The following is a 22,931-nucleotide window of genomic DNA, read 5'->3' on the forward strand; positions in this document are numbered from 1 at the left end:
CCCCCTCCCTCCCCTAAAGTACCTCCACCAGGAGGCTTCGCCTCCAACGCCCCCTCCCTTCCCCCAAACTGGGGACTCTGCTGCCTCCAGCCTCACGTCCTACGACAGCGAGGTGGCCAACCTCACCCAGTCAGCTCTGTCTCCCTCCCTCACCTCGCCCCAAATATTCCCCCGTTCCTCCGCCGCCACAGTCGCCTCCGTTTTACCCGCCCCCTCACTCCACAGACCCCAGCCCAGTGCACACCCCTTCTCCAGTGGCCCCAGCGTACCGGTTAACCCCGCTAATACGGGGGCCCCTGTTCCCCCGGTGACCTTAGCACAGGACCGAGGCGCGGCCACCCTCACTACGACTGTGACCTACGCCACCACGATGACCGTGACCGCCGCCGCCACCAGTACCACCGCCTCTGCTCCGTCTTCAGGCTACAATGTAGCTGGGACCGCCCCCAGAACCACCGTCAGTGTTGTTGACAAGGCAGGCGACCACCAACCCTCCAGGATGAAGACTGGAGACTGGCAGACAGAGACGGTGGTGGACTCTGGGATTGAGGAGCTGGACAGTAGCAGCGACCACCATCTGGAAACACTGGGAGTGAGCAGACTGAAGGGAGAGAGAGGAGGAGGAGGAGGAGCGGAAGGGGAGAGAGTGGGCGGCGAGCACCCGGATCCTTACTTGACTTACTCAGGTGGGCAGACGTTTGAAGTGCACCATGCCAAACACACGGCCAACCCCCCTGTGTATCCAAAGACGATGCAGTACAAAGAGGGGGGCATCAAGGACACAAGGGAAGCGTTGCGTCGACAGGCAAGCACCAATCCGCCCTGCCAGAGCGTCCCACAACACCCCCAGAGACAGGCCAACCCAGAGGAGGAGGCCAGGAGAGGAGAGGGAGGAGCAGCGGACGAGAGGAAACAACGCAGACAGAGTCGACCCAAGATGGACGACAGCTTCGGTTCCACCTTGGCCGCCTGTCTTGAGCGGCCCAACACCCTGGAGCCAAGACCCTTGTCCTGGGGCGAGGGGGTCGACCCGGGGCAGGGCCTGGAGCGAGGCGGGGGTGGGATGTCTGTGGAGGGGCGCAGGCTGCACTCACCCCTATCGGGAGTAAAGGCCAGCATCATCAACGAGCTGAGCTCCAAACTGCAACAGATGAGCAATAAGAGCACGGAGGACTGGAGTCAGTCTGAGATGCGAGGTCCGAGTCCCATTAATCCGAGGTCGCCCACAATGCAAAGGTGAGGCTGTTGTTTAAGGTTTGCACTCAGTGACTCCACGGCACTGCCTACTGAGTACAGTAATCCCTTATATCTTCTCTTTCAGATATTCAGGGGATTTCTCTGCCTCGTTTCAGAGCCCCCCCACAGGTCACTCCACTTCCCCCTTACCCACCTCCTCCCCGCAGCATCGCCCGTCAATCTTCACCCCCAATCTCACTGCCACCCCGTCTGGCTCGCCATCCCACCAGCCCTCACTCCAGCCTAACTGGATCCACTCCCCCTCTCCCCAGATGCCCACCTCCCCTCTCACTCCTCCCACCCTCCTCTCTCCCCCACTTACTCCCCTCTCAATCCCACCCTCCTCTCTCCCCCACGTACTCACCCTATCCCACATCCCCCAAACATCGCACTAAGTACCGTGGAGCCAAGATTTTTGACTTCCAGTGCACCCCTGGTCCAGAGCTGAGGTCATCTATGTCCCGCCGGCGTGCCCCCAGCCCCCTCATCTACTCCACAAACTGCCCCAGCCCCACCCCTCCCAGACCCTCCTCCCTCCCCATCCTCCCCAGCACCCCTGTCTACAACACCCCCTTTGAGTTCCCCGTTCCCCTAACGCTCTCATCCCCAGGTCACACCCTAGGAGACCCCTACAACCCCTCCACCTCTCCTCTCTTTCCCACATCCCCACAACCTCCCAGCACCCTCTTGGTCTCCCGCTCCCTCTCCCCCACCCAGTTACTCTCCGGCGCATCCTCACCCTCCATGCACCTGCCCCCCTCTCCATCCTGCCTCAACTACCCCCACCTCGCCCCTCCTCCCCCAGCCAAGCCCTTCGCCATCAAGCCGCTGTCCTACTGGACCAAGTGGGACGTGGCCGACTGGCTTTCCTACTTGAACCTGGGGGAGCACAGGGAACGTTTCCTGGATAACGAGATCGACGGCTCCCACTTGCCTTCCCTCACCAAGGACGACTTCCTGGACCTGGGGGTGACGCGCGTCGGCCACCGCATGAACATCGAGAGAGCGCTGAAGAAACTGACTGACAGGTGAGGGAAGAACGGCAGAGTCAATGCACAGACAGAGGCAACATGTCAGCCAGGGGGCAAGTGGAAATAAAGAGGGAGACAAAAGGACCGGATGGAGAAGGAAAGACAAGTGCCTCTTTCCTTCCCTGCGAGCCAGATGAGTCCATCCCCCTTCCCTTTTTAGCCATTAAGCATTTATCCTTAGAGTTAATTTGCTAAGTTATTCCATCTCTCTCTCTCTCTCTCTCTCTCTCTCTCTCTCTCTCTCTCTCTCTCTCTCTCCTCTCTCTCTCTCTCTCTCTCTCTCTCTCTCTCTCTCTCTCTCTCTCCTCTCTCTCCCTCTCCTCTCCCTCCCTCTCCCTCTCTCTCTCTCTCTCTCTCTCTCTCTCTCTCTCTCTTTTCTCTCTCTCTCCCTCACTCTCTCTCTCTCTCTCTCTCTCTCTCTCTTCCACTCTCTTTCTCCCTCTCTCCCTCTCTCTCTCTCTCTCTCTCTCCTCTCTCTCTCTCTCTCTCTCTCCCTCTCTCCCTCTCTCCCTCTCTCTCCTCCCACTCTCTCTCTCCCTCTCTCTCTCCCTCTCTCCCTCTCTCTCCCTCCCTCTCTCTCCCTCTCTCTCTCCCTCTCTCCCTCTCTCTCTCTCTCTCCTCTCTCCCTCTCCCTCACTCTCTCTCCCTCTCTCTCTCTCCTCTCTCTCTCTCTCTCTCTCTCTCTCTCTCTCCCTCTCCCTCACTCTCTCTCCCTCTCTCTCTCTCTCTCTCTCTCCTCTCTCCCACTCTCTCTCACTCTCTCTCTCTACATGTATTTCTCTCTATCATTTAATTGACTACCTTCACTACTTTTCATTTTCTATTTATTCTTATTTCTTGATTTACCCCCCTCCCTCTTTCCTCAGGCTGTTCTCTCCCATGCATGACCCTAGCCCCTCCCCTGAGCCACAGGCAGAGAGTGAAAGATGAGGTGACTCAGGGCTCAGAGAAAGACAGAGAAACACACAGACCGAGATGAGTTCTATAGAAGACCATTGGACACAGACTGTGAGCTGGACAAATGGCGTAAAGGATCACGACGGAAAAGGCTTAAACACACCAGGAGAGATTTGTTATGAGTGGAGGACAATTGTCTATTTACACCCACTGTACAACTACTGATAAATAGGCTTTTAATGAACACATGGACTCAGACAGACACACACACACACACAGACACACAGACATTTGACTGGTGATTCTCACACTCCATCTGCTGCCTGGCGGTTACAGTACTGGGAGAAATGCTAACAAGAATCTTGAGATTGTAATGCTGCTACCCATACAGAGATGGTAAGCCCATGGATATACTAAAGGTGGTGGTTGGGTACGTCTAATAAACAATACAGGCCCTATTCTTATCCTGAAATTCATGCGCAAACTCTGACGCGCATTAGAGCATGGGATTGGAAGCTGTTGTTGGAATGTCTAAAAGTCCGAATATGGTCCTAAAATGGAAAAGTACATGACATTTTAAGTTAAACAGTTAAAAAAAAATAAAAAAATAAAAAGTAAAATAGTGGACTTTTTATACTGAGGTCAGTTTATGCCCTAATTCCCTAGTGATTTCCCAACAAGCTTTCGACTTATTTTACTAACTCTGAGTAACAATATAGCTTACATGTAAAAATGGATTCACAGATCCAAATCATGAATTTGTTTCGTACCAAGTGCTGATTGCAATCATTCATTTAAAACGGGTCAGAGTATTATTGATAGTTAATCATCCAGATCTGTGTGTAACGACGATTACTCAAAAAATATTCAAAACACATAGTCGTAATATGTCATTTTTACTATGATAGTTATTATCTTTAAAAAGGCCATCCGGAGTATGTAGGAGAGGTACAGAGGAGATTCAAATGTTGGTTTGTTTTTTCCTGAGACATGACTGTACTGGAGTCCACAGCCATGACTCAGGGTTTGCTTATGAACTCATGTCATTTTACACTACAAAAGCTGTTTGTCATTCATTCATGATGACGATGTTTACGACTGTACCAGGGATGTGAGCGTCTTTTGTCCCATGTCGACTTTCACACACACACACACACACCGGTGCAGCGATCAAAACAAAACAAAAGGGCTTTTACTGTGCGTCTGTCAGTCTATACGGTATGTCTGGTTCCCTAAGGCCTTCTCCCTCTGTGAGTGTGTGTCTGTTTGTGTCGATCTGTTTGTCAGCCTGCCTGGTTACTCATGATCCTTTCCCCACCCTCTGTCCCTCTCTCATATGCCTTCTCCACAACTCAACGCCAGTTTTCGAACGGTTCCCGAAAATGTAGAGATGTATATTTTGCACCAGTTGACAATCCTAACTTTGCCCTATTTCATCAACTCCTCTCCAGGATCTCAAGAGAAACCTTTTTCAGATCCACACATTTCAGAAGAACACGTTCAGACACACACAGAGACACACACACAGAGACACACACACAGAGACACACACACAGAGATACACACACAGAGATACACACACACACACTTTTAGGTTCCTTTTTTGCTATTGCCTTCAGTGAAATGCACTGTAAGATGAGGAATACACTCAAACTCTGTACACATCCTTTATAGGCCTATATGATATAGTGATAATGACGAGTATGATAACGACGACAACAAAAACATAAATTATAGTATAATTTTAAAACAATTATTATATTAATCATTAGGTATATGTAAAAAATATATATATATATAATTTAAAAAAAATAACACTACAGAATCTCTGTCTTCCAAATAGTGTGAGAAATGATTTGAAGCTACTTGTTTTGTTTTCTCTTTATTTATTGTTTCCGGTAAATGCTTTCTATACTGCTCGACTTGTTCTACCATTACCCACTTCATCCTCCCTGTGAAACTCCTACACATCAACACACACCCTTCACTTCTTTAGGGCTGTTGCCTTTCGACAACCTTCCGAGGGAAATGATTGAGCGTCAGTGTAGGAAGCATTAGGTCCTATGTTTTAAAGAGTATTTTAGGACTAGTAATATAAACATATGATGACTATTTACAGTATGAGCAAATGTATGCAGCGATAAGAGGTATTTATGAAGTTATGTTCAAAATGAAATGCAGAAATGTACTGATATGATAGAGTTATAACTAAGGTGTTGAAATAAATGCTGAATAAACTATTGAACTCTATTGATATTTTTTTTTCCCTCTCTGAATCCAAGGCTTCTAGGTTCACATAAAGATCCAATCTAGACTGCCCTGTTATGATTGACTCATTTATCAGTCTCCTTCTCCCAGCCAACCAGGGGCCTTACGCCATATTGTTCTCATGTTCAGGATGAATTCAGATCTGGCAGGAATGAGGAAAAGCCGGCCACATGAAGTACTTGGGTTCATCTGTTGTGGTCATACAGTGTAAGAGGAAGGGTGGGTCTTTAAGAAGTGGGTAGTCAGAAGGGAGAAAGAGAGAAACTCGATAGGGGTAAACGAGAAGTCGTTCCCTGACACACTTGGACGGGTCCTTCTGCAGGGGCCCACTGCATCAGGGAAACTCCCACTCCCACTTTGCACCCAAGTAGTGTGGCAGCGTGTGCACTATGTGGCCCGAGTGCATGGCGGCCTAGTCTCTCCAAACAGACAAATCCCAAGTCTCAACAGAGAATGGAGTGTTGCAAAAGTGCACAGGGTGAAGGCGACAGTTCCCGGGGGCCACCCGTCACTCACACACTAATAAGCTCCCATGACGCAGTGCCACATTGACACAACGCTGTGACCAGTAGAGGGTCAAAATGAACTTCTACAATTCATTAGCACCATATTGAGAGAGGTGAGGGAAGGAGAGTAAGGGAGGGAGGGAAGGAGAGTAAGGGAGGGAGGGAAGGAGAGTGAGGGAGGGAGGGAAGGAGAGTAAGGGAGGGAAGGAGAGGAGGAGGAGGAGGATGAAGTTTCTTCCAGCTGTTTTTGTAATAGACGTAAGAGTTGTAAGAGTTGTGGAGAGAGAGAGGGAATGAGTGAGCGAGCAAGAAGGGGTAGGCGAAACGAATCATCTTACACACGGAGTATTAAGGAAACCACGAGGAGAGTAAAAGAGGGATGGGGAGACTTGGATAGCAACAGCAGAAAGGAGAAAGAGAAATTTGACCAACGGTGGAATGAGCATTAGGATGGAACAGCCCTGCTGACAGAAGAGGAGAGAAAGGTGAGAACCTTCTTTTCCCCTTGCCCATCAATCGTTGTGTGATTTTCATGCAAATTCACTGTCTCGGTCTTACTTTCGTTGGCTCTGCCTTGGTGACTCAGTCTTTCAGATCACACTGGTGTGTGTAACTTTAAGTGCCAGGGAAAATTGGGTCAGTGAGTGAGGAGTGAGGAACATGTGTTGTGGGAGAGGCATTCGGAGAGAAAAGAGAGACGGAGAGAAAAGTCGGAACGGCCCTAGAACTAGCAAGTGGCCACTTGAGTAGTCACTGGTGATTCAGAGGGAGACATGTAAGTGATGGATTCTCCCCGGCATGGTTTTATTTTGTCACGTTTGAATGAGGACTTGATCCTTGTAATGATTGAATGCAACTTGAATGTATTTTTCTTTGAATTATAGTCTATGATACTGTTCAGTGTTGTGAAACTGAGCCAAGACAAACTAGCCAATTGATACTTAAACACCCCAGTCCCCTACCCACCTTACCTCGGCATGCTGAGGAAGAGATGGGGTAGAGACAGATATGTAATACAACAAAGTCGCTATAGTGGGACCATATCTAAAACTGAACAACAATCCTGTGACATTTATCAACAGTAGGCCTTCTGTACTGTTATATCATGGCATAGAAGACCAGCTGAGGGAGGGAGATGGTAGATAAGCACAGCAGCAAGGGGGAGAACGTTTCGGAGACAAAACCTTGGTTCTTCTCTTCCCTCTGCGTTAGTCTTGTGATGAGGTGCGGTTAGTCAGTTTCACACAGAGTAAATTATCACTCAGCCAACAAAGTGCCAATGTGTTAGGGAGATAAATAAGCCTGTAAGTGTCTGAGTGCTTGTGTGCTTGTGCATGAATCTGATTTTTTATCTTGTACTGTTCAAAGTACCTCCTATACTGACACAGCCTCATATCTTTTCCCTCAGTTGGGATATCACAAAGCTGTGTTAATTATTTCAAACAAAGCTTTGACTTAGAACTACAGTATGCATATTATCTGATTTGCTGAACCCAAACTCTCTCCCCTCGCACTTTGTTGTCATGTTTTCCATGAGCGTGGAATGGACGTGTGAGAGTAGAAGATGGCTCGGCTAATAGTGAGGGAGGCCGTTAGTCAGAGCCAGGGAAATATGACCTTTCCCTCCCTGTTTATTTTGGGACAGCAGCAGGAAGAATGTCGGAGCGGGTGTTCTATTCCTGCTGTTAGATTCCAGTCTATAAATTCCAGTCTCGGAATGACACTCCCCTTACTCACGATGGGTTCAGAGCAGAGGAGGCTGACGTGAGGCACTAATAGAAGGATGGGCTCATTGTAAAGGCTGGAATGGAATTCATGGAACGGAGTCAAACATGTGGTTTCTACGCATTTGATACCATTCCATTTATGCCATCCCAGCCATTACAATGAGCCTGTCCTCCTATAGCTCCCCCCACCAGCCTCCTCTGGTTCAGCTAGTATATCATAGATGTAAGCAATGTAATGTATAAATAATGTTGCAGCTGGCTCCAGTTCCGAAGGCTCAGTGTAGGAGCTGTTTTGTAGCTGTTTGTTGCATTATCGATTTCAATGAGATTCTGTATATCCCAAATCACATCGTATATCATATTTAATTTGAGTAGATTCTGTACAAATCTGTACTAATTATGTCATCGAGCCATTAAGTTTGATCACTGGCATGTACATTTCACATTCAAGAGCCAAATGCTTATATTTAAAAGATACATGTGTATCTGTTGATATTGTAGTGAATGGCGGGGCAGGGAAGCGAACACGGGTTGCTGGCGTAAAATGTAAACACCCTACGCATCGAGCCAATAGGTTTAACCCACTTGGTAAGAACTGTAATGTGGCTCATTTAGCTGCACTGCCCCTTCCTATCAGGGAGGCAAATCCCCGTGCTTCGACTGCTCAGACCCCTCATGTCCCGGGCCGTGCCTTTCCGATGGCCCCACGGCTAGTGGTGTAAAAAGTACCCAAGTTGTCATACTTGAGTAAAAGTAAAGATACTGTAAGGGTTTCTGACGAAGAGGAGTAGTATGAAGGATTGGAGGACCAAAACGCAGCGTGGTAAGTGTTCATGTTTTTGAATGAATAATGAACACTGAACAAAACAATAAACGTGAAGTAAATCAAACCGAAACAGTCCCGTGTGGCACAGACACTAACACGGAAAAATAAACACCCACAACTCAAAAGTGAAACCAGGCTACCTAAGTATGATTCTCAATCAGGGACAACGATTGACAGCTGCCTCTGATTGAGAACCATACAAGGCCGAACACAGAAATCCCAAATTATAGAAAAACAAACATAGACAACCCACCCAACTCACACCCTGACCATACTAAAACAAAGATATAATAACAGAACTAAGGTCAGAACGTGACAGATACCTTAATAGAAAATGTCTCAAGTGAATGTGAAAGTCACCCAGTAAAACACTACTTGAGTAAAAGTCTAAAAGCATTTGGTTTTAAATATACTTAAGCATAAAAAGTAAATGGACTTGCTAAAATATGTTGAAGTATCAAAGTAAAAGTATTAATCATTTCAAATTCCATATATTATGCAAACCAGACGGCACAATTTGTATATATATTTTTTTATTTACAGATAGCCAGGGGCACCACTCCAACACTCAGACATTAATTTACAAATGAAGTATTTATGTTTAGGTAGTCCGCCAGATCAGAGGCAGTAGGGATGACCAGGGATGTTCTCTTGATAAGTGCGTGAATTTGACTATTTTCCTGTCAAAATGTAACGAGTACTTTTGGGTGTCAGGGAAAATGTATGGAGTAAAAAGTACATTCTTTTCTTCAGGAATGTAGTGAAGTAAAAGTAAAAATTGTCCAAATATAAATAATAAGATAAAGTACAGACGCCGAAAAAAATGACTTCAGTAGTACTTTAAAGTACCTTTACACCACTGCCCACTTCTGACAACAATGTATAGAACTACAGTCCAGGGATGCAAACCCGGGTTGCTGGTATGAAAGGCAAACACCCTACACATCGCGCCAATAGGGTTAACCCACTTGGTTGGAGTTGTAACATGGCACAGTACTTCACATAATGATGAAATCCCTGTGAAAGTTCTGAAGGTTGTTTATGATTTTTCCTCTGCTCATCAAAGACATACCGAAAAATGTCGACGCTCCCTAGAGAACCCCACGAGGACTCCAGGATGCAGAGCTTCTGGATGGTGAGGAGGAAGTTACAGATATGAATATAAACATGAACCTTTTTACAACAGTTCATGGCTACCGTTAACTGATTTTCTATGTGTTCTTATAATAGGAGAGTTGATTCTATAGCAATACCTCTTTCTGCAGTTCCTCCTGATCCTGATCAACTCTTCTCTCCGCCATTCCCTCTCTCCCCCTCTTCCTCCCCAGCCAGGGAACTATGAGCGAACCGTCCGACGCACTGACCAGTCCTTCCGTGCATGTAAAGATATCATGGCCTGTTTCAATGAGAGGGCCAACGTAGAGAAGCAGTACGCCCAGCAGCTCAGTGAGTGGGGCAGCAAGTGGAAGGCCATAGTAGACGCCCGTAAGTGAAGGAGAACCAAGGAGAACCTCAGGACTGGACTTCTATACTATAGCACTTATTATAAACTGTCAAAATGATGAACAAATACACTATGCCAAATCCTCCTACCTGGTCTTTGTATTATCAATCAGGCTGTTCTCATAGACTAGACGTAACATATTAAACGGAAATCCGGGACACTCAAATGAGTATGATACTGTATGGTACGTTTGGTATGGATACATAAGACAGAAGTTTACAAAATAACACAAATGTCTAGCAACCCAAAGGATGCGTGTTCGAATTTCATCACAGACAACTTTTGCATTTTAGAAAATTAGCAACTTTGCAACTACTTACTACTTTTTAGCTACTTTGCAACTGCTTAGCATGTTAACTCTTCCCCTAATGCTAACCTTAACCTACAGTAACTCCTAACGCAAACGTCTAGCAATCTAAAGGTTGTGTTCGAATCTCATCACGAACAACTTTTGCATTTTAGATAAATAGCAACTTTGCAACTACTTAGCATGCTAGCTAACCCTAACCCTAACCTTAATCCTTTAACCTAACTCCTAAACCTAACATTAACCTTACCCCTAACCTAGTTAAAATTACCGTTAGCGACCTAGCAACCTAGTTAATGTTAGTCACAACAAATTTGAATTCATAACATATCATACGTATAGCAAATTCATGACATATTGTACAAATTGCAATTTGTAACACATTGTAATTGTAATGCGTAACATATCATAAGAAATGGTTGATGGACATCCACAAATGAATGCATACCATACCAAACGTAGCATATCACAGTAAATTGAGTGTCTCCTCATTTTCGTTTACTATGTTACGTTTACCCCTGAGTCCAGGTTGCATCAATCTAATTAGTTATCAATCCCTAATCAGTTAAAAGTCATCTCTCTTTTTATCTTTCCCTTTCTCTTCTCTATCACCCTAGGGCCGCTCTATGGCTCCCTCATGAGGGCGTGGCAGTGTTTCTTCTCCTCCGCTGAGCGTCTATCCATTCTCCATTCCTCTATCTCCCAGTCCCTCGTTACTGAGGAGGGGGACAGAGTAAAGAGCTGGCAGAAGGATACCTTCCCTAAGAAGATATTCTGTGGATTCCGTGAGACCCACGAAAACGAGACAGGGTTTGCACGCGCTCAGAAACCCTGGGCCAAGAGGCTGGGAAAGGTTACAAAACCCATATGTTAGGTGTACATTACATCTTCATGAACTGACCAAATGGGCCCGCATTTGTGTGCGTTGGGGGGATTGTACTTCACATCCCTATTGCTTGATTACAAGGAAGTCAACTTTATGCCTAACTGTTTCTCTACAGTAGTTTAGTTTTGCTGTAGTCTAAGTTTGGGCACCATTACATTTACATCTCCAAGGCTAGTAGCATGCAAGACTTACCCGTTGCTGGTAAGATTAGAAGCTAGGTGATAAATTCCTGAACCCTCAAAATATATTTTATGTATCCTACTGTATGCGGCACACCCTACTATAGTGATTGAATTACTCCCAAGGGAGGTGTTATTTTAGCCTATGAGTAGTAGGACATGAGTAGTAGAACTGGGTTCAAATATATATCTTTTTTAAATTAAATACTTTAGCTGTGTTTGATTGATAAGTCTTTTGCATTGAAACCAATTAAAAAGTCCCAAATCTGCAAACCACACCCAGTACTTGGCACTCCAAGGCAGTCTAAAGCATACGCTCAAAGTATTTGAAAGGATTAAAGTAGTATTTGAACCCGGATCTGATGAGTAGTGAGTGGCATGTTCATGGAAGCAGGGAATACAATGTTTTAACTTTGTTTTGCCTCTTTTTACCCGTATGTCGTAGCTGGAGAAAGCCCGTGGTGCATACCATAAGGCTTGCCATAAGGAACAGATAGCCATAGACAGAGAGACGCAGGCCAAGGAGAACACAGTGCTGAGTCCTGAGAAACTGAAAAAGATCCAAGACGCTCGAGAGAAGGCCAGTGAGGAGAAAGACAAAGTGAGAAAAACTGAAAGGCTACTAACTCACAACTGCTAAATTTATATTCATTCATTTGAGAGTGTGGGATGCTCAACTAGCCAGATATGGAAATGTTGCACTTCCCTAGCCCATGCGCCCATCTGGTAGACTGTTTTGCGGAATTTTTCCCACATACAGTTTCCTTTTATGGCAGGGGCAAAAATGTGTTATTGTAACCACCATAGTAACCACCTTCCATGTTATTGTTAGGCACCATCTTTGTTTATCCAGTAGTAAATTATTTTTACTTACACTATATATACAAAAGTATGTGGACACCCCTTCAAATGAGTGGATTTGGCTATTTCAGACACACCCGTTACTGACAGGTGTATAAAATACAGCACACAGCCATGCAATCTCCATAGACAAACATTGTCAGTAGAATGGCCTTACTGAAGAGCTCAGTGACTTTCAACGTGGCACTGTCATAGAATACCACCTATCCAACAAGTCAGTTTGTCGAATTTCTGCCTGCTAGAGCTGCCCTGGTCAACTGTAAGTGCTGTTATTGTGAAGTGGAAACATCTAGGAGCAACAACGGCTCAGCTGCGAAGTGTTAGGCCACACAAGGACACAGAACGGGACTACTGAGAGCTGAAGCGATTAGCGCGTAAAAATGTCCCATTTGAAACACTCACTACCGAGTTCAAACTGCCTCTGGAAGCAACATAAGCACAATAACCGTTCTTCGGGAGCTTCATGAAATGGGTTTGCATGGCTGACCAGCCACACACAAGTCTAAGATCACAATGCCAAGCGTCGACTGGATTGGTGTAAAGCTCGCCGCCATTGGACTCTGGAGCAGAGGAAACGCATTCTCTGGAGGGATGAATCACACTTCACCATCTATCATCCATCCACCAGCTACCTGCCCCAATGCATAGTGCCAACTGTAAAGTTTGATGGAGGAGGTATAATGGCCTGGGGCTGTTTTTCATAGTTCGGGCTAGGCCCCTTAGTTCCAGGGAATATCAATCTTAACAGCACAGCATACAATGACATTCTAAACGATTCTGTGCTTACTTTGTGGTAAGAGTTTGGGGAAGGCCCTTTCTTGTTTTCGGAATGACAATGCCCCAGTCCACAAAGCGATGTCCATAAAGAAATTGTTTGTCGAGATCGGTGGGGTAGAACTTGACTTGCCTGCACAGAGCCCTGACCTCAACCTCATCAAACACCTTTGGGATGAATTGGGACGCTGACTGTGAGCCAGGCCTAATCGCCCAACATTTAGTTCAAAGCCTTCCCAGAAGAGTGGAGACTGTTATTGCAGCAAAGGGGGGACCAAGTCCATGTTAATGCCCATGATTTTGGAATGAGATATTCAACGAGCAGGTTTTTAAAACTTGATTTCATGTAGTGTACAGTATATAGGGACACTGGCTAAACCAGAAAGGCCCATTCATATACATTCATATACAGTACCAGTCAAACGTTTGGACACACCTACTCATTCAAGAGTATTTCTTAATTTTTCTATTTTCTACATTGCAAGATAATAGTGAAGACATCAAAACTATGAAATAGCACATATGGAATCATATAATAGCCAAAAAAGTGTTAAACAAATCTAACCCTTTATCTTTGTTGACAACTTTGCACACTCTTGGCATTCTCTCAACCAGCTTCACCTGGAATGCTTTTCCAACAGTCTTGAAGGAGTTCCCACATATGCTGAGCACTTGTTGGCTGCTTTTTCTCTGCAGTCCAACTCATCCCAAACCATCTCAAATGGGTTGAGGTCGGGTGATTGTGGAGGCCAGGTTATCTGATGCAGCACTCCATCACTCTCCTTCTTGGTCAAATAGCCTTTACACAGCTTGGAGGTGTGTCGGGTCATTGTCCTGTTGAAAAACAAATGATAGTCCCACTAAGCCCAAACCAGATGGGATGGCATATCGCTGCAGAATGCTGTGGTAGTGATGCTGGTTAAGTGTGCCTTGAATTCTAAATAAATCACTGACAGTGTCACCAGCAAAGCACCACCATACCATCACACCTCCTCCATGCTTCACAGTAGGAACCACACATGCAGAGATAATCCATTCACCTACTCTGCATCTTACAAAGACATGGTGGTTGGAACCAAAAATCTCAAATTTGGACTCATCAAACCAAAGGACAGATTTCCACCGGTCTAATGTCCATTGCTCGTTTTTCTTGGCCCAAGCAAGTCTCTTCTTCTTATTGGTGTCCTTTAGTGGTGGTTTGCAGCAATTCGACCATGAAAGCCTGATTCACGCAGTCTCCTCTGAACAGTTGATGTTGAGATGTGTCTGTTACTTTAACTCTGTGAAGCATTTTTGGGGGGCTGCATTCTGAGGTGCAGTTAACTCTAATGAACTTATCGTCTGCAGCAGAGGTAACTCTGGGTTTTCCTTTCCTGTGGCGGTCCTCATAAGAGTCAGTTTCATCATAGCGCTTGATGGTTTTTGCGACTGCACTTGGAGAAACTTTCAAAAATTCTTGACATGTTCCGTATTGACTGACCTTCATGTCTTAAAGTAATGATGGACTGTTGTTTCTCTTTTCTTATTTGAGCTGTTCTTGCCATAATATGGCCTTGGTCTTTTACCAAATAGGGATATCTGAATACCACCCCTACCTTATCACAACACAACTGAATGGCTCAAACGCATTAAAAAGGAAAGAAATTCCACAAATGAACTTTTTACAAGGCATACCTGTTCATTGAAATGCATTCCAGGTGACTACCTCATGAAGCTGGTTGAGAGAATGCCAAGATTGTACAAAGCTGTCATTCAGGCAAAGGGTGGCTACTTTGAAGAATCTCAAATGGATGACTTTGCCTATGGTATATAGTCCTAAATAGCGGCATTGATGATATATGAGTGACAAAGTGTGGTCACATTTCAATTGCTCTGTTAAACCTACCCTTTGGAATGACTTCGATAGCAACAGTTGAGTATATTTAGTTTTTAAGTGGAGATCTCTCAACAATCTTTCTCATGATAGCACTTTGGAAATAGTCAGTGACAAATATCATAGCTAAGGAGGGCTGGGCTGGGCTTGGTTAAAACCTTGGATGGGAGACCAAAGGGGAGCTGTAGACATATCAATTATCTGCCCGGCCTGTTGTTCTTTTCTTCTGATAGTGGATATAACCTTGAAGATCTGTTTTAAATGTACAAATTCAACACATTTCATACAACGGTTTTTCTGTATTGTAATTTGATATCCATGATGAAATGTAACCCTCAAAATCAACAGTTGATTACTTTTTTCAAATCCAATGTATTTTCCACATAGATTCCACGTCACAATACATTGACAAATTACGTTAAAACAATGGGACTGTGTGTGGCAAGCTTACAGTATTCGTTGGCAAGCTTACAGTATTCGTTGGCAAGCTTACAGTATTCGTTGGCAAGCATACAGTATTCGTTGGCAAGCTTACACAGTCTTTGTTGGCAAGCTTATACAGTCTTTGTTGGCAAGCTTATACAGTCTTTGTTGGCAAGCTTATACAGTCTTTGTTGGCAAGCATACACAGTCTTTGTTGGCAAGCTTATCCAGTCTTTGTTGGCAAGCTTACACAGTCTTTGTTGGCAAGCTTATACAGTCTTTGTTGGCAAGCTTACACAGTCTTTGTTGGCAAGCTTATACAGTCTGTGTTGGCAAGCTTACAAATCAAATCAAATCACATTTTATTTGTCACATACACATGGTTAGCAGATGTTAATGCGAGTGAAGCGAAATGCTTGTGCTTTCTAGTTCCGACAATGCAGTAATAACCAACGAGTAATCTAACCTAACAATTCCACAACAGCTACCTTATACACACAAGTGTAAATGGATGAAGAATATGTACATAAATGAATGATGTATGAATATGAATAAGATGATGATGGTCTTGACAGAACATATGAGATGATAATGGCATTATGTTATGGCATTGTTTAAAGATGGTCTTGGCAGTACAGTATATACATATGAGATGAGTAATGTAGGGTATGTAAACATTATATTAAGTGGCATTGTTTAAAGTGGCTAGAGATAGAGGCTGTTTTTCAGTCTCTCAGTCCCTGCTTTGATGCACCTGTACTGACCTCGCCTTCTGGATGATAGCGGGGTGAACAGGCAGTGGCTCGGGTTGTTGTTGATCTTTATGGCCTTCCTGTGACATCGGGTGGTGTAGGTGTCCTGGAGGGCAGGTAGTTTGCCCCCGGTGATGCGTTGTGCAGACCTCACTACTCTCTGGAGAGCCTTACGGTTGTGGGCGGAGCAGTTGCCGTACCAGGCGGTGATACAGCCCGACAGGATGCTCTCGATTGTGCATCTGTAAAAGTTGCTTTTGTGCTTTTGGTGACAAGCCAAATTTCTTCAGCCTCCTGAGGTTGAAGAGGCGCTGCTGCGCCTTCTTCACCACGCTGTCTGTGTGGGTGGACCAATTCAGTGATGTGTATGTCGAGGAACTTAAAACTTTCTACCCTCTCCACTACTGTCCCTTCAATGTGGATAGGGGGTGCTCCCTCTGCTGTTTCCTGAAGTCCACTATCATCTCCTTTGTTTTGTTGACGTTGAGTGTGAGATTATTTTCCTGACACCACACTCCGAGGGCCCTCACCTCCTCCCTGTAGGCCGTCTCGTCGTTGTTGGTAATCAAGCCTACTGTAGTGTCGTCTGCAAACTTGATGATTGAGTTGTAGGCGTGCATGGCCACGCAGTCGTGGGTGAACAGGGAGTACAGGAGAGGGCTCAGAATGCACCCTTGTGGGGCCCCAGTGTTGATGATCAGCGGGGTGGAAATGTTGTTACCTACCCTCACCACCTGGGGGCGGCCCGTCAGGAAGTCCAGTACCCAGTTGCACAGGGCGGGGTCGAGACCTAGGGTCTCGAGCTTGATGACGGGTTTGGAGGGTACTATGGTGTTAAATGCTGAGCTGTAGTTGATGAATAGCCTTCTCACATAGATATTCCTCTTGTCCAGATGGGTTAGGGCAGTGTGCAGTGTGGTTGCGATTGCGTCATCTGTGGACCTATTAGGGCGGTAAGCAAATTGGAGTGGGTCTAGGGTGTCAGGTAGGGTGGAGGTGATATGGTCGTTGACTAGTCTCTCAAAGCACTTCATGATGACAGAAGTGAGTGCTCCCGGGCGGTAGTCGTTTAGCTCAGTTACCTTAGCTTTCTTGGGAACAGGAACAATGGTGGCCCTCTTGAAGCATGTGGGAACAGCAGACTGGGACACAGTCTTTGGTGGCAAGCTTACACAGTCTTTATCTGCAAGATGTGTTTTGATGGTATGACATCACTACTCTGATGTTGTGACAGGTCCGCGAGAAATATGAAAAGGTGTTGGAGGATGTAACGTCCTATGCGCCTCGCTACATGGAGGAGATGGAGGCCATTTTTGACCAATCGCAGGAGGAGGAGAGGAAGAGGATCAGCTTCCTCAAACAGGCTTTCCTGTCCATCCACAGACACCTGGACATCACCAACAATGAAAGGTAGAGGAGCCTCGTTCTTCTCTCTCTCTCCTCACTCATGTGGGTGCGTGTGTGCATGTGTGTTTCAAGTTTTATTGTCACATGCAGTACAGTGAAATGCTTTTCTTTGCAAGCTCTTTCCCAGCAATGCAGTAATCAATATCAGTAGTACTATTAAAAAAGTATTAGTTTAAAAAAACACAAGAAAGTAAGTAACCTATATACAGAGTCAGTTTCAGAGTCAGTACCAATACCATATTTACAATGTTCAGGGACACTGGAGTGGTAGGGGTAGATATGTATAGGGGTAAGGTGACTATGCATCAGGATATACAGTTGGGAGAAAAAGTATTTGATACACTGCCGATTTTGCAGGTTTTCCTACTTACAAAGTATGTAGAGGTCTGTAATTTTTATCATAGGTACATTTCAACTGTGAGAGACGGAATCTAAAACAAAAATCCAGAAAATCATATTGTATAATTAATTTGCATTTTATTGCATGACATAAGTATTTGATCACCTAACAACCAGTAAGAATTCCAGCTCTTACAGACCCGTTTGTTTTTCTTTAAGAAGCCCTCCTGTTCTTCACTCATTACCTGTATTAACTGCACATGTTTGAACTCGTTACCTGTATAATAGACACCTGTCCACACACTCAATCAAACAGACTCCAACCTCTCCACAATGGCCAAGACCAGAGAGCTGTGTAAGGACATCAGGGATAAAATTGTAGACCTGCACAAGGCTGGGATGGGCTACAGGACAATAGGCAAGCAGCTTGGTGAGAAGGCAACAACTGTTGGCGCAATTATTAGAAAATGGAAGAAGTTCAAGATGACAGTCAATCACCCTCGGTCTGGGGCTCCATGCAAGATCTCACCTCATGGGGCATCAATGATCAGAGCTCTCTCTATATATGGCTGGTGAGGGATCAGCCCAGAACTACACGGCAGGACCTGGTCAATGACCTGAAGAGAGCTGGGACCACAGTCTCAAAGAAAACCATTAGTAACACACTACGCCGTCATGGATTAATATCCTGCAGAGCACACAAGGTCCCCCTGCTCAAGCCAGCGCATGTCCAGGCCTGTCTGAAGTTTGCCAATGACTATCTGGATGAGCCAGAGGAGGAATGGGAGAAGGTCATGTGGTCTGATGAGACAGAAATAGAGCTTTTTGGTCTAAACTCCACTCGCCTTGTTTGGAGGAAGAAGAAGGATGAGTACAACCCCAAGAACACAAACCCAACCGTGAAGCATGGAGGTGGAAATATCATTCTTTGGGGATGCTTTTCTGCAAAGGGGACAGGACGACTGCACCGTATTGAGGGGAGGATGGATGGGGCCGTGTATCGCGAGATCTTGGCCAACAACCTCCTTCCCTCAGTAAGAACATTGAAAATGGGTTGTGGCTGGGTCTTCCAGCATGACAACGACCCGAAACACACAGCCAGGGCAACTAAGGACAAGCATCTCAAGGTCCTGGAGTGGCCTAGCCAGTCTCCAGACCTAAACCCAATAGAAAATCTTTGGAGGGAGCTGAAAGTCCGTATTGCCCAGCGACAGCCCCGAAACCTGAAGGATCTGGAGAAGGTCTGTATGGAGGAGTGGGCCAAAATCCCTGCTGCAGTGTGTGCAAACCTGGTCAAGAACTATAGGAAACGTATGATCTCTGTAATTGCAAACAAAGGTTTCTGTACCAAATATTAAGTTCTGCTTTTCTGATGTATCAAATACTTATGTCATGCAATAAAATGCAAATTAATTACTTAAAAATCATACAATGTGATTTTCTGGATTTTTGTTTTAGATTCCGTCTTTCACAGTTGAAGTGTACCTATGATAAAAATTACAGACCTCTACATGCTTTGTAAGTAGGAAAACCTGCAAAATCGTCAGTGTATCAAATACTTGTTCTCCCCACTGTATGTGATAAACAGAGTAGCAGCAGCGTATATAATTATTGTATGTGAGTGTGTGTGCTTGCGTGTGTACAGAGTCAGCATGAATGTGTGTGCGTGTTGTGTGCGTGTGTGAGCAAATGAAGTGTGTGTGTTTGTAGGTGTGTGTTGGAGTGTCAGTGTGAGTGTGCATAGAGTCGTGTGTGTGTGTTTGTGAAAGGTCTGTGATGATCTATGTGTACAGTTTATTAATATCCTCTCCCATTCTGTCTGTCTCTGTCTGTCAGTGTGAAGACCGTGTACAGTGAGCTCCACCACACTCTCACGTCCATCAGTGAGGCGGACGATCTGAGGTGGTGGAAGAACAACCACGGCCCAGGCATGCCCACTGACTGGCCAACGATTGAGGTATACAACTGTCACTCATTATATTGACCTTTGACCTTTGATAGTGTTGATAGGCGTATTCCCACCAGCCATATATAGAGAGAGCTCTGATTACTGCCGTATACAGACCATGTGTTGTGTGAAATCAAATGACACGGAGAGAGTTTAATGAGAAGGAAGAACTAACGCTTATCTGTATCATCAGGAATGGATCCCACCTGTAAAGAAGCCGAAAAATAAAAAGAGAGACAAGAAAGGGCAGAAGGATAAACCGTAAGCTGTGTGTGTGTGTGTGTGTGTGTGTGTGTGTGTGTGTGTGTGTGTGTGTGTGTGTGTGTGTGTGTGTGTGTGTGTGTGTGTGTGTGTGTGTGTGTGTGTGTGTGTGTGTGTGTGTGTGTATTTGTATCCAACATATTACCATGTCCACTACAATTGATTACTGTAAAATGTCAATTAAACGTTGAGTCTCAAATACATTTCAACAAATAAACGCTGGGTCTAAATGAATTACCGTGAATTACCATGAATTGTTTACAAAGTTACCGTGAATTACCATGAATTGTTTACAAGGTTTAATGTTTGATTTATTACATAAAATAATTCAGTAATGACTAGAAAAAATAATGGCAAGCATCCCTTTTCATCCCCAGTAAGAAACTGCTAGCCATTGGCTGCTAACAGAACTTCTAGCGAGTGGTGTAAAGTACTTAAGTAAAAATACTTTAAAGTACTAATTAAGTCGTTTTTGGGGGGGCATCTGTACTTTACCTTACTATTTATCTTTTTGACAACTTTTACTTTTACTTCACTACAATCCTAAAGAATATAATGTACTCTTTAATCCAATACATTTTCTCTGACACCCAAAAGTACTTGTTACATTTTGATTGCTTAGCAGGACAAGAAATGGTCCAATTCACGCACTTATCCAGAGAACATCCCTGGTCATCCCTACTGCCCCTGATCTGGCGGATTCACTAAACACAAATGCATAATTTGTAAATGATGTCTGAGTGTTGGAGTGTGCCCCTGGCTATCCGTAAATAAATAAAAAACAAGAATAGTGCCATCTGGTTTTCTTAATATAAGGAATTTGAAATTATTAATATTTTTACTTTTAATACTTAAAAGTATGTTTTAATAATTACATTTACTTTTGATACTTAAGTATAATTAAAACCAAATACTTTTAGACTTTACTCAAGTAGTATTTTACTGGGTGACTTTCTCTTTTACTTGAGTAATCTTCTATTAAGGTATCTTTACTTTTACTCAAGTATGACAATTGGGTACTTTTTTCAGTAGAAGTCTACAAATATTTGGTTATAAAAATACTTAAGTATATTTTAGCAATTACATATACTTTTGATACTTAAGTATAAAAAATAAAAGCTAAAGTGTAAATAATTTCAAATTCCAAATTCCATTATTAAACCTAGATGGCACAATCTTCTTGTTTTTTTAATATTTACGGATAGCCAGGGGCACACGACAACACTCAGACATCATTTACAAATGAAGTATTTGTGTTTAGTAAGTCTGTCAGATGACAGGCAGTAGGGATGACCAAGGATGTTTTCTTCATAAGCGCGTGAATTAGACAATTTTCCTGTCCTGCTAAGTAATTCAGGGAAAATGTATGGAGTAAAAAGTACATGATTTTCTTCAAGAATGTAGTGAAGGTAAAGTAAAAAAATATATATATGAATAGTAAAGTACAGATACCCCCCCCAAAAAACTTAAGTAGTACTTTAAGGTTATTTTTACTTGCTTACTTTACACCACTGCAAAATAGACGCCTAGCTCAAACAGACGCCTTGGTTCTAATAAGAGCCTATTGTGTTTATTGATTTAAGAAAATAAATATCTGGGCAATTAATTGAAGCTTTATGGTAATACATTTCCAGATAAACTCCCTTATTAATTCTATCATTCCTCCATCCTCTAGTGTGATGATTGGAGGAGTGAAGGTGCGAGCTCTGTATAATTATGTGGGAGAGGAAAGTGACGAGCTGTCCTTTAAAGCAGGTGACATGACCTTTTAAAACACAGTTCAATTCAGCATTTTGTCGAAAACATTGGAAAGACTACAGTTCCTTTTGCCAGTCCAATGTCTCAAGTGTGTCATCCAGAATCATGTCTGTTTCCATACCTGTATTATTCCAGGTGAGGTGTTCCTGAAGGTCGAGGAGGAAGACGACCAGGGTTGGTGCAAGGGGATGCTGGACGGAGGGAAGGACGGCTTCTACCCTGCCAATTATGTGGAAGTTGTTGTGCAGTGATGTCATGCTACCACTCTCAAAACTCTCAAGCATTATGTCAGCAACTTTTTTTTTTTTAAATGAAATGTGCATGTCTTCATGGAAAAATCCACTTTGGTGCAAAATTAATTTGAATTTTGATTTGACTCTGAAATTAGAAGGGGGGGAAAAGTAATTAACATAAAAGGTTGACGCTCACAATGTTATAATCATCAAGCTGAAATGTGTAATGTTACCAATACCTTATTAAAGAGAGACATACAATTCCCTTAATTATTTTACAATCTAACCTAAATGGTTTGAGCTCAATATAAATGAACTTCTTTCATGCGCTATTTCTACTTTTGCAGGTGGGTGTGGGCAGGGACACATTTGGCTGCCTCTGTCACTACTTTAAAATGATTTAATTAGCAGTATTAGGATTTACCCTCGACCAGGAAAGACCACAGGTTTACAGGGATTTGTGTATGCCGATATTAAAATCTGAAAGCTGTATGATAATGCATATTATAGATGATTGAAGGACATACATAATTCTTAGTAAATTAAGTTCTACAACTGGCATTGGGTTGTATTAGAAAAATAAAAGTCCTAATTCTTTACTAAGCTCAACGTTTGTGTATTTTTTATACTGACACCAAAGTGTTGCTATACAGTGCATTCGGAATGTATTCAGACCCCTTGACTTTTTCTACATTTTGTTACGATACAGCCTTATTCTAAAATTAATCAAACAGATTTTTTTTCCTCATCAAACTACACACAATACCCCATAATGACAAAGCAAAAACAGTTTTATTTTTTATTTTAGCAACACCCAAAAAAAATGAAATATGACATTTCCATAAGTATTCAGAGCTTTTACTCAGTACTTTGTTGAAGAACCTTTGGCAGTGATTACAGCCTCAAGTCTTCTTGGGTATGACACAACAAGCTGT

General features: G+C 43.9%; 2 protein-coding genes across 4 annotated transcripts in view; both read left to right on the plus strand.

Moving 5' to 3' along the window:
• The window catches only part of LOC115107194 (SH3 and multiple ankyrin repeat domains protein 1-like), a 39,578-nt gene extending 34,170 nt beyond the window's left edge, over positions 1–5,408 (plus strand). Inside the window, 6 exon segments of the mRNA XM_065007975.1 lie at positions 1–53; positions 55–1,236; positions 1,322–1,515; positions 1,518–1,556; positions 1,559–2,264; positions 3,134–5,408. Of these exon segments, the coding sequence (XP_064864047.1) occupies positions 1–53; positions 55–1,236; positions 1,322–1,515; positions 1,518–1,556; positions 1,559–2,264; positions 3,134–3,197 (2,238 nt within the window). The 3' untranslated portion in view covers positions 3,198–5,408.
• A 766-nt stretch (positions 5,409–6,174) lies between these two features.
• Positions 6,175–22,595, plus strand: LOC115106542 (protein kinase C and casein kinase substrate in neurons protein 2-like). Of its 3 annotated transcripts, none has more exons than XM_029629383.2 (10): positions 6,179–6,423; positions 9,558–9,626; positions 9,820–9,976; positions 10,920–11,155; positions 11,813–11,968; positions 17,285–17,460; positions 19,633–19,753; positions 19,938–20,005; positions 21,681–21,760; positions 21,899–22,595. In XM_029629383.2, the coding sequence occupies exons 2-10, from the start codon at positions 9,570–9,572 to the stop codon at positions 22,012–22,014; spliced, it is 1,167 nt and encodes a 388-aa protein (XP_029485243.1). In that variant the 5' UTR covers positions 6,179–6,423; positions 9,558–9,569; the 3' UTR covers positions 22,015–22,595. The 3 variants fall into 3 exon arrangements, with proteins under 3 accessions (XP_064864049.1, XP_029485243.1, XP_029485244.1); XM_029629384.2 differs by lacking the exon at positions 6,179–6,423 and adding an exon at positions 6,577–6,713; XM_065007977.1 differs by lacking the exon at positions 21,681–21,760 and having other exon boundaries at positions 6,175–6,423; positions 21,899–21,988.
• Positions 22,596–22,931: the final 336 nt, after the last annotated feature.

Source organism: Oncorhynchus nerka, linkage group LG23 (genome assembly GCF_034236695.1).
Source record: "Oncorhynchus nerka isolate Pitt River linkage group LG23, Oner_Uvic_2.0, whole genome shotgun sequence".
In the NCBI taxonomy this organism is placed as follows: Eukaryota; Metazoa; Chordata; class Actinopteri; order Salmoniformes; family Salmonidae; genus Oncorhynchus; species Oncorhynchus nerka.

Bases quoted from the DNA above. Each gene is read 5' to 3' on its own strand.
- LOC115106542 (XM_029629383.2), top strand. From the start codon at position 9,570: ATGTCGACGCTCCCTAGAGAACCCCACGAGGACTCCAGGATGCAGAGC. The intron at 9,627-9,819 runs GTGAGGAGGAAG...CTTCCTCCCCAG, and splicing joins GGATGCAGAGCTTCTGGATG to CCAGGGAACTATGAGCGAAC. The intron at 11,969-17,284 runs GTGAGAAAAACT...ATGTTGTGACAG, and splicing joins CCAGTGAGGAGAAAGACAAA to GTCCGCGAGAAATATGAAAA.